We start from the raw sequence: 12,255 nt of genomic DNA on the forward strand, positions 1-12,255 counted from the left end.
AGACTATATCGGGTTTACTGCCTAAGGGTGTCAATGACACTGCTCCTCCCAAAACCCTAACAAAGTATTTTTAAACGGCAAATGGGTCCACTGAGAGTGCTGTATGGCTGCGAGCACTTAACAGTAACAGGTGTAAAAGCTGTCTTACAACACTAACAGGGAGGAAAGGTTGCAAAGACTTGTACTGTATTGTTTAATGTTTGCAAGCACTTAAATTAATTTCTTTTTTTACAGCATGCAAGAAAATTCATATTTTTAAGATGTTCAAATGTAAAGTAGTCCTCAAGGCAGAGAAAGACGTGCGTGAATGAGTGCAAAGCTAGGTGGAGAGCTGAAAGGCGAGGCGCGCTGCTCGTGTGATGGCGTTGTTTCTCAGTACAGTGAATTCGAAAGGGTCGTTTCGCTCTCTGTGGAGTGCCCGGTAATTTGCTAGATGTACCAATTATTGGTATCTATGGAAACCAAGCATGGTCCCTTTTCTGTTTTTAGCACCTCTTTGTGTGGAGGAAAAGCGGCTGGGGGCAGGAGGAAATGGTGGTGTTTAGAGAGAGGACAAAGTGGCACTCTGATTGCATGTTTATGTCGATGGGTGGGGGCAGAGCTGTGTGAGAACCAGTAAAGCCTAGAAGGTATGAGCAACATATGAAAAGATTTATAGATTTCCTATTAGCAGAGGTACTTAAGGCTTTACGCCACTCACTCTGCCTCTTTAATTTGTACAATCTGAGTCAACTTCGTCCAGGGGTTGTAGGCTGAATCGATGCTGTACAGACGCATGTGCATGGCCAACACGTGAAACAGCTGATCTGAAAGAGGCAAAGACAAAACACACCATTATTATGAGGTTCATCTCTGTGTCTATTGTCACGGCAGCGTTTAACGTAGATCAAACGATGAAAGCACTTGACTCGGGCTGACTGTAGGCTAATGCTCGGCTCAGATAAAACCAGGCCAGGCCAGATGGACTCACTCTATTTCGATAGCCTTGAGCAAACTCTTCAGTCGGGCTGCACCTGTTCGATGTGAAACTAATGGAACATGAAGACAGACCTCCTGTGCACACAGTTTTGCATGTTTATACGCATGCTTTAATAGCAGGACACCTCAGAGCCTCAACTGTCTTTGTCTGGACTCCTTTCGAGTGCCAAAATGTATGCCGAGACACAAAAAGCAGGGAAATGTCCGACTATTTAGAATTTAGTTATAATGTTTCAAAGTGGAGTACTGGCACAAATTAATCAGGCTTTCTTAAATCTAACCTCAACCTCAAAATTAAATGATGCTAGTTCCAATAAACCACCAAGTTTTATATAGTCTGACTGTGAGGTACAGACATATATGCAACATATTTCTGTTTAACATTTCTAATGACCAACATGAATCTTGTTGGATTCTGGCTGACAATGAATTATCACGCTGTAATGCAGCAAAGTGCTTCAAATAATCACCACTGCAAATTTGACTTTTGTGCGTGCCACCTATACTTGGAGCAACACTGCCCCCCACAGGTAAAAAACAGGCACAGCATTAAAAAAGCAAAGAGTCTTTCAGTCTTCACTAGAACCCATTTCCTCTCATCCCTCACCACCACTCACCTCTTACCAGGAATTAACCCGGCAGAGGAAAGAAATGGAGGAGAGATGTCGCTAATGACGATTGTTGTTTCTTATGCTAGATCACAGAAATTAAAATCCCATATACTAATGTAATTAAAACTGCGGTGCTCCATCAGTTAATTGCTGTAATCTTTAAGTCTTCTTGTCTCTCAATCCTAACCCTTTATTCAATCTGATCAACCCTACTCCCCACCTTCATTTTGATTTCCCCCGTTTTCCATGAATGATAATTAGTACTGACTTTTGGCTTTAAAGCCAGAGTGCCCAGAGAGAACTGGGATGCTGAAATGGATAAGCAGTTAAGGAGATGGGCAGACGGATGGACAGTCGGTAAACCCTTAAAACCAAAGCCGGAAACCAAAGCAGCTAAAATCCAGTCAGACATGAGATTTATTAAACCATAACCACGTTTTGAAAAAGATCTTTAAAACCGTCAGCAGAGACTTTCACTGAGGGAATACTGCTGCATACTCACATCTCACTGCACAGTGGTCTTCATGTTAAAAAAAAAAAAAAAAATCACATCAGCCACACACAATCAAAGAACACAAATATCACCGCTGACACTCACCATGTACTAGAAGACCAACAACTGAGGTCAGCACGAGTCGCCTTTAATGTCGCTGCACAGTAGGAGCCATGTAGTCCCCAAGATTAATTCAAATGTTTGCAGTTTAATAAACCCAGAACTGATGCCACTTTCAAGCCTGGACTTTGCAGATTTGATTTAGCTCATCTCAGGGGAATTGAAGAGCGCTTGCTTCTGTGGTCAATCGTATCCTCGTCATTTGAAAAGACCAAACCCCTACTGGGAAACAAGCTTAGGAAAACCCCCATGGGCTCTCACAGTTAGCCGACGTCGGCTGTTTTCCCTTTAAATCCATTTCCCTAAGAAGAATGAGCACTAATGTACTGCAACTGAGTAAATTTGGCTGTCAGCATGGCTACATGGTTAATGTAGCTCAAAAATGGCAAACCTCTGGTGTGAAATCTCTTTTCAGCCACTCAGGGATGACAGGCCATTTTACTGCAGCAGCCGGAACTTTGACAGAACAATTAAACAAATGGAGAATGGCGTGTAGGCTACACGACAACCTTAACTCTCTCCAGACTCACCATTCACACTTCCTATTGCAATAATCCATCCTTTATTCGTTTTTATTTTACAACTGATTACATCTGAGATTAATTTATCTTCTAAGAACTGATAATTCAATGCAATGTTCTGATTTTCCTTTGAGATTCAGCTAAGATCACAGTTTTCCTCCTGCCCTAGACAGATGCCCTTGTCAGCTGTGACACAATCAACCAAGTCAGCACTTGACCCATTTGTCAGCTTCATTTACCCCGACTGCTGCAACTGCTCACCTGGGACACCATCTATCCTTTCCTGCCATTTCTAATCGACCCTTTGTTGTTGGGTTGTTTCCCCCCCCCCTCAGCAATAGAAGTCAAATCCAAGAATGGGTTTGACTGCAAGTCAGACAATTTATTACATACCAGCTGATGGAGAACAGGATACATCCACCTGTAGTAACACATGTCACTGTAACTGATATTAAACCTAAAAACACATTTCAGAATCTGTTATTGCGCCACCAAAGATTTACATTTTATTCTTTTCCTGCACCAACTTTGTCTTACACTGTGAACACGACATATGAGACAATTTTCCAAAAACTACATTAAACTCATCAACTGATTTTCGTTAGAGGGGGTTTAAAAGAAAAAAAAAAAGCAAAATGTGTAAAAATAACTGCATTCCTAAACAGTTAATACAACACTTTTCTGAAACTCATTAAGTTAAAGGATTTCTAGTCTGCTTCAACAACTGTTTGATATGATATTGTAGTTTGTATCATGGTTTCTGTGTCAGTTTCAGAAATAAAAGTATATACGTGATCATTACTGGGGAAAATGAACTGTTAACATAGACATATAGGCTAAATCTGATAATAAAAACGTGATGAAGCATTAAACTACACAAAAAAAAATTATGTATACTGTTCCTTGGAATACAGCCATTATCGTTTGTTGTATTGGCCTTGGTTCACCCAGCAGTAGTCTGCTTTCAGTGATAGGGGGTTTTTGCTATCCAGTGTGTGTAATAAAAAAATCCCCTTACCTGAGAACTTTTGGTTAGACTGTGGTTTTAACTTTCATGTCATGCTTTAGAGGAGATTCAACCAGCCTGGGGACCATTTTTGAACATTTTTGGAGCCTCAGATCTAACAGAAATACTTGTTTGTTGTGACCCATGTCATTTTGGCTTCATTCTATCCTTTTAATTGATTTGTTTTTGAACTTTTTTTGATGTTGTGGCCCTTTTTTTCTGAGAAAACATTTTGTTATAAACACACGTCTTGCTGTATGTTTGACAGGAGACACAGATTGTTAATATTAAAATAAATCGAGATTCTTTTTTTGAATTGTTCATTTGAATTTCGTTAAATTGTAATTCTTTTAACATTTAAAAGAGGCAGTAGTATCAAGCCACAAGTGTCACACATGGTATGGAATATAGGATCCAATACAATGAGTCGAAAATTAATAAAAATATAAAAATAAGAGCAAGTGAGGGAGAAGCTACTCACTGAGACATGAGCGTTTGGCAGCTGCACTGGCTCCTCCAGAACACAAGTTTCCTCCTCGATGCACAAGTTCCAACTCCAGGTTTGTCCTGAGGTGACAGAGACATGAGCATTAGCAGACAGGAGGTACACATATTAGACAATTCAGCTGGTACACACGTGAAACACACTAGACATGCACAAAAATACATATACATCTCCCTTGCACATATTCAGGTGAAAGTCTAAGATTCAAAATCTCCTTTTAAACAGAGACTGAACCAAGTTGGCAGCAGACATAAAGGTACTATACTGTATACATATACCAGAGCTAAAGCAGATTTCTTCAGTGTTAAGACTCAATTAAACATTATAAAAAGCACCATTTACAAGTTTGCATCAATACGATAGAAGAGGTTTCCAGGCTCGTCTACACAGCTGGCTCTGTTCTTCGAGCAGCAGCATCAACAGCATCATCGCTTACATGGATCATCCATTTAAGAATATTTTACTTTTGACCTAGCAAACTTATTTCACGTAAAATGCATGTTTATTAATAGGTGTTAATACTGCCCAATTGTATAAACTGAGACATTTGCCACTTAAGAAGAAAAAAAAAAGCCAACTTCCTTACAGGACAACAGCAGAGAGCACGGATGTCTGTGAGGGAAGGTGTGTGCGTGTGCGTGTGTGTGTGTTGGCATAAATGGCTGAGGATCAACATATTCAGCTTTTGGTTACATGGCCTGGCTCTTTTACCAATTTGATTAGGAAGATGAAGGATGCTGCCTAGTCACGCCATTTGCTATTTAATGCGCCTGTTTTGCAGCAGCAATTCCATATCAAATAAGTGACAGCTTTCCAAGACTGATTTTGCACAAGCTAAACCATTAGCATAAAAGCCTTTCCGAATACAGTTCGTGCATAATCCCCAATACGGATTTCTCATGCATATCGACACATTTTTCCTTCTGAATTTTAATTCATGCTATTTCACACAGAGAACTAAAACACTGAAAAAAATAGGTAAAAAGTACATTGATGGTAAAAACAGATAGGCATCGCTAAAATAGGACTGATCTGGGCCTGTTTTCAGCCTATCACTGGCCATTTCTTCCTGTGGGCCAATGAGGAGGGGGGCAAATCCTCGGGTTTCCTGGGAGAAAAAGCAATTTCACTTAGATAATGCAGCCACGGTGAAGCTCCATCTGGCTTTTGCTGATAAGAGCACCCCTGTGACAGAGGAATTTTCCACTCCTCAGGCAATTTGCGCTGTTCATTGAACTTCAGAGAGCCAACAGGCACCCAGACACACTCAAGGGATCATTCTGTTCAGGGCGGAGGGCTGAGGGAACCACAGCATTGGGTGGGCAAAAGGCCTCGGTGGTTACGCTTCAAAAAGGGCAAAGTTTTTGGAATGGGAGTGGGGTGGAGTCAGAGACCCCAAGGTGAACTGGAGGGCAGTCATTTCTCTTACCTGTGACCAGTCTGCTGAGAACATACAAAAAACCCAGAGAAAGGACTGTGTAATTTTGACTTTTCAGCCATTCCAGTATATTTTGTGGCTAACGATTGATGCAATTAATACTGCACACTGCTAGTTAATCCCAAGACGAGCAGAAAAGAGATGTGATTTGGCGAGCTTGCCATAACTTGGTGAGAAGAAACACCTGAAAGATGCATTCAGAGTGTGTAATCACTGTATCCTCAATCAGACATAATCAGTAGGAAGGGAGTAAGAGTGAGTATTATTTTACTGCAGACTATCGTGACAAAGCTGCTTATACTGGTTTGGAAAACACTTTTAAGACCAACAATGAGAAGCACAAAGAGAAACAACTCAAGAAACTATGCATTTCGGTCCAGAATTTTTGCTGTACAACTTATAAACTCCAGTACTGAATTTCAGTATCAGTTATTCAGAAGCCTTTCAGGAGTAAAAAACCTAGAGAAGACTTTGTTCACACTAAAGAGAGGATTCTACTGTCTGTTTGCATGAAGGATCCTTGGTATTCAAGTTGAAGATCTGACATTAACCGACAAAAGAAAGAGCAGAAAGGTATCTAAAGCGCTGCAGCCAACAGTCAGCGGTGTGTTCAAGTGTGTAAAACTGTGTGAGTTTGTGGAGAAAGAGGAGCTCCATGAAGGAATGCAGTGAATCAAAAAGAATCCATAAAGGCTAGAAGGACACCAAATATACCTTTAAAAAAAAAAAAAAAAAAAAAAAAAAAATGTATTCAGGGTGGCAAGTATTCCTCTATACAGGGAAAAACTGCTCAGCGATTGAAGGGCTGAGTTCTCGCAAAGCTCCTTATACTCAAGTGCAATCTGCCATTAGGTAAAAGGTCTGTTTGATGTAGACAAAAGGGTTCAGAAGAATTCTGTTTATTAATGTCACTCTCATGCAGCATCCTTTAAGACTGGAAAGCAGGTTAAAGAGACTACTAGTTCACAAACAACAGAAGTTAAGCTAATGCTTCTGATCTGAATGAAAGTGGGCTGTATCATTTTCCACAAAAAAGCAACTAGTTTAACAGATTATCATCTTATCCCTTCCACAGCTCCAAGCCCCTATTTCCCCTAATTTCTGAATTTATTAATCACATTTGACCTTTCCCTGTATTTTTGCTCGGAACGTTTCCAAAAATGGAGGTTTTTTCAATGCACATTCACAGAGGAGTTATTAATGTTAAAATCCTGGAAAATAAGTAGTGTTAAATTTTAAATCCCACTATAACTTGGTTCTTACCTTGCCACTGAATACATGAAGAGGAAATCATTGTCAGGGGAGCCAGGGTTCCTGCCATAGTCCATGTACTTCTTCTGGGTGGTGTTCTTGATGTCTTTGATTACTAACTCCATCTCTTTACTCAAATTAGACTCCGTCTGGAGATTAAGACCAAAAACAACAATAAATTAAGTCAAAGTACCGATTAACCTAAGGCAGTGGTTACAAACTCATTTTGCATCATGGGCCACATACAGCCCACTTTGATCTCAAGTGGGCTGGACTAGTGAAACTACATGATAAATGGGACAAATGCATTGCAAAGATTCAAAGAAAATGTCCTTTTGCTTGCATTTAATTATTTATTTTTTTGGTAATAACAAATTGGGCAGATATTTCAAGTCTATTTGTGGTAATCTGAAAGCTGAAAATGTCTGGTGCACAGGTCACGTGCAAACAAAAAGTTGAAAAAGACAATAAAACACTGGCATTTGAGAAATTTTTAGAGTTAAAATGGCATCAATCTAGCTTAAGCAAAAAAAAAAAAGAAAAAAAGGAGAGAACAGTCTCTATGAAAAAGAACCGCCCTGTTTCAATCTCCATCAATGCTACAAACTAAAGTACTGTTTTCAGTCATTAATATCACTGCCAATGTGGCCACTAGCTAAATGCAGAGTACAGATTTAAAGACATGTTGTCTGGTTTAATCATCAAACTTACTGGGAACAGGCCAGGTTTCTCCTGAAGTTCTTCCACCTCTTTTACAAGCACAGACGTCTTCTTGTTTGTGGGTGTGTGCCAGGTACCAGCTTCAGTGCCCCTCCCAGGGCGACAGGGGAGGACACTATTGGCAAACTGTCGACACAGCGGGCATGTAAACTCGCCCTTGTCAACAGAGAAACCCTGGAGGACCTGGTCATTCTGGGAGTGGAGAAAAAAAACAAACAAAAAAAAAAATCATCAAATGTGACCTACAGTATAGAATCTAAACTCAATAGTTAAGAGCATTTTCAGCTGAAAGGTCTAAACATATAAGGCTCTAGCTCCAAACATCATCATATAATTTTAATTTCCAATTAAACATGGTTAAAAAAAAAATCTGACAAATAGGAAACAGGGACTCTTGATATTTAAACATGAGTAATGGTCTGAATGATTAACCAACTGACACAGTTGACCAATAAAGCAAACAATTATTCCATGAGGTCAGGCTTATCCTCACCCTCAGAGACTCCATGTAGGACTTATGGCAATCTATATGCAAAGTGTGTCCACAGGTCTGGACATAGACGCCACCATCCCAACCTATTGACACTGACTGCAGACAGGAACTCTGCAGAAATCATAAGAAGAAGAAAAAAAACATCCATTAGAGTATGCAAATACATCTTCAGGCTCCTGTCTTTCAGGAAAATGTATTTTATTTTAAGGTGCTGAGAAGTTTAACAAACTGAATAAAACAAATGTAAATAAGTTCGTGTTACTTATGAAGCAAATGGTCATCTTTGGATTTATTATATTCAATACTCAGAGTGATCACTGTTTAGAGAATAACACACATAATGTCACAGAGGCCTATAAATAACATTTTAGACAAATTTAAGCTTACAGCTTCAACACCTAAGAACAGGTGTAGATTCTCACTTTAGTGACATACATTTAAAGTAGATCTCAGTAAGAGGCTATTTTAAGATTTAAGATAAATCCATATCCACAATAGTGATCTGTGACTTTTTTAATCTTTTGTGTATAGGCATCAGTATTTTCTGTGAATCACGTACATCTTTGAAGAACTGTTGCATGAGTGTGAGCCTGACATCATTAGCCGCGCCGCACGTGTCTGCTGGGTAAACGTGTTCCTCGTCGCTCGTCGGCAGATTTTTAGGCTCCGTGCTTTTGCAGCGGTGCCCGAGCACTGCAACACAGAAACAACCGTCAGCCCCAATGATTTTAAGTTAATATGATGAACATTTTATGAATAAGACATGGCATGTGGGATGAGATGTTCCAGTGAGAAAAGTTGCACTCTGTGGCAGTGGGCAGACATTATCCAGGCTGCTAACTAGGATTATTCACAATAATTTGTCAATTATTTTTCAAACCAATAAATTATTATTTAGACTTTTACACTTAAGACTTAGATTTCTAAAAATATATTAAAATTAAGCAGAAATACAGATTTTTTTTTTCTAACTTAAAAGTTTGATGGTGTCCTGTCACTGAAGACAGTAATGATATAGGTGATCCACTGATGGTCACTGACAGCAAATTTTGTTTCAAGGTCAGGAGCTTCATGTTGGAAGATGAAATTGCTGGCAAATGAATTACCTGAAGAGGCTTGGAGGAGAACTACTAGGCCAGTGGGTCGGTCCTCAGTGGAAGGTCCACTCTGGCCACAGATGACGCAGTCATAAAGGATCTCGGACTCCATCACTTCAGATGCTCCTAAGTCCATGGCTGCTTCAGTGTCAGGGGATTCTGCCACAATAAAGACAAAAAGACAAACATTTCATGCAAAATTTAATGTAACAGTGTTGAAAAAAGTATATTGATTAAAAATATATATATAAATACACAAATTGAAACAAACAATGACTAAAAGCTATAAAAAGAAATTCTGGGAACATTCAGAATATAAAAAACACTTGGAGGTAAGGTATTCCTGAGAGGTTTCTCTTTGCATATTTTCACAAAACTTACTCTGACCTTGAGGCCTGCTCACTGAGATTTGAACTATGTTGCCTCCTTCTCGAGCTATCACATACACAAACTTAGGTGTCCACGCCGTCCACTTGTCCAGCGGAGCGACGACAATACTCCATCAGCCTTTTATGGCTGAAGTGTAAAAACTTTATTCCTATCCAAATAAACTATCACAGTAAAAAAATATAAACGAAAAAAAGTATGCTGGTTTTAAATAATTAAAAAAAAGAAGACATGTTTGACCATGTCAGTGCCTTTGTCAAGGGTCAGTTGGTTGTATCCCTTCCACAGATCCAAAGCGTGATCTATCAGAGCAAACTTCACAAGATAAAGTAGTACCACTATCTAGTAGTGTCTCTAAACCTCATTTTGTAAGGGAAAACAAGGCCAAATGCTTGGAGTGGCCTGGACAATTTGACTACACCCTCCAGAGGAGAAGTACCTCTTGATTTTTTAACAGGCCTGACATACCTTCTGGTTTTCATCTCTGTGGAAAAGGATTCACACTACAGCAGGATAATGAACTCAAGCACATAAAGGCTTCACAAAAACTACTTGAAAACCAAAGAAGACCGAGAAGTGCTGCTGACTATCACAGACTATCCTTCACAATCTCCCACCTCAGTCTCATTGAACATTTATTTGACACTCAAAGACAAAAAGGTCTGACATACAAAGAAGCTTTCTGGAGTATTATCAGATGACACTGGGATGGCATGCTAGCTTGTGAGTGCTGGAAGGAAAGCAAAAAGTGAAACGCATGATATCACTCTCATTCTGATGCTACTTGTAATGGAAACATCTGTACTGATTTCAATAAAAGCATGTCCCCCAGTTCCCTTCCTGCATACACAGTGGGGTTTTAAAAATACTGGGAACTAAAATGGGATTTGTTTTCTACTACTCCTCACATGTCAGTCTGGCACAGTGCTAGAAATTACTTACTGATGTGAAATTCATTTTAAATGTTAAAAACTGTGTTCAATTTGAGCAATAAACATCGCGGAAATGTCGAGCTGTGTTACAAATTGATTTATTGCTTTTTGGGAAAACATGTTCGCAGGAGAGGTCACCGTGTTCCTGAGGAAATGAAAGTTGTTTGCATTAGATGTCAGTGCTACAGTTGTACCCTCAGGCCATCTGAGTACATAGAGCCATAAACGTACGTGCATGTGTACACACAGACACACACAAAAAGCAAGACAGCTAGCACACCAGCAACAGCATGAATTTGTGGCACCCTCCTAAAAATATTCCATGTTAAGGTTGGCGCCTAGTTCTTAGAAAAGGTTAGACTCAAACTATAAAATAGACCCCAAATCAAAAACCATGACAGCTAAACCACTGCAACATCCATCCATCCATCCATTTCCTCTCCTTATCCAATTTAGGGTTGCGGAAGGGGGGGCAGGAGTCTACCCCAGCTGGCATAGGGCGAGAGGCAGGGTACACCTTGGATAGGTCGCCAGTCTATCACCGGGCCAACTCAGAGGGACAGGCAACCATAAGCAACCATCAGATTCAAAACTATGGCCAACTCATATCCTCCAATTAACTTCATGCCAGGTATGTCTTTGGACTGGGAGAGGAAGCAGGACAACATGGAGAGAACCAGACACTTAAAACCCCATGACCATCTTGCTGTAAGGCAATGGTGCTAACCGCCCCATCACTGTGCTGCCGTCCTACTGCAACATATTACTAAAAGGATCCTAGTTAAACTATCTTAATAACATCTACATAGAATTGCATCCATTTGGCTTAATTAAAGATGCCATCTTTGATATTTCTGCTTCCAGCAATACAGAAGAGGAAACAGGAATTTGATGTGTGGTGAATTAAAACGTAACATTTAAAATTTCAGCTGCAAGATCTTTTTCCCAAAAAAACAAAAACAAAAACAAAAAAAAAAAAAAAAAACCAGCACTAAGTTGACTCTGAATGATCCAGAGTATTTCTGGTACAGATACAGCATTTCACAGACGGGTCTGTTTAACAGAGTAAGGCGGAGACTGAATAAACAAATAATCATAATAATAACAATAATAATAATAATAATTTTTCTTTGTGCTGATATTGTCACCAACATAATGGAAATACTCATGTTATGTTGTGAAAATCCAGCACTGAGACTGCAGCTGGTGTTCTGGCTCGGCAGCGAGTGCTTAGAAAGACATCAGAACAGTCCTTCTGAACACACTGGCCATTATTCATTTGCTAACCATGCTGTGTCAGAGGGGGGCCCTGGGAGTCCAGTCTACCATTAGTGCTTTGATCTTATGTGCCCTCACAGCCAGCAGCCACCCACACTCCCACAGGATCACCCTACTCGCAATTTCTCCTGAAAGGCCTGCAGAGACCGTACGCACGGGCTCGGCCCACTGTCACCTTGCCCCAGTGAAAAACATACAGCAATGATGAGTTTATTTTAGCTAACAGCGCTTCAAGGGCTACACTGGCAAAATGTCCTTGAAACAGAAAGTGGTAATATGTGTTTTATGATTTTTAAAAGGTCTTTCCCTCCTGCAGTACTGCACAAAAATATAAGACATTAAGGGTAAAATAAGGACGTTTAAAAAAAAAAAATGCAATGAATCGTTTTCTTATTTACTAATAACTTCTGACAAAGCACAGCAGC

The 12,255-nt window shown here is 39.8% G+C and overlaps 1 protein-coding gene across 2 annotated transcripts in view; it reads right to left on the reverse strand.

Annotated features, from left to right (window-relative positions):
- The window catches only part of ubr3 (ubiquitin protein ligase E3 component n-recognin 3), a 37,574-nt gene that overhangs the window by 8,347 nt on the left and 16,972 nt on the right, over positions 1–12,255 (reverse strand). For both annotated transcript variants that reach the window (XM_040028128.1, XM_040028129.1), the window contains 7 exons: positions 9,243–9,392; positions 8,696–8,829; positions 8,137–8,247; positions 7,635–7,835; positions 6,936–7,072; positions 4,211–4,296; positions 701–806 (listed from right to left, as the gene is read on the reverse strand). In XM_040028128.1, the coding sequence (XP_039884062.1) occupies positions 701–806; positions 4,211–4,296; positions 6,936–7,072; positions 7,635–7,835; positions 8,137–8,247; positions 8,696–8,829; positions 9,243–9,392 (925 nt within the window). The remainder of the gene's footprint in view (positions 1–700; positions 807–4,210; positions 4,297–6,935; positions 7,073–7,634; positions 7,836–8,136; positions 8,248–8,695; positions 8,830–9,242; positions 9,393–12,255) is intronic.

This window comes from Simochromis diagramma, unplaced genomic scaffold (genome assembly GCF_900408965.1).
Source record: "Simochromis diagramma unplaced genomic scaffold, fSimDia1.1 OVJJ01000343.1, whole genome shotgun sequence".
Taxonomy (NCBI): domain Eukaryota; kingdom Metazoa; phylum Chordata; class Actinopteri; order Cichliformes; family Cichlidae; genus Simochromis; species Simochromis diagramma.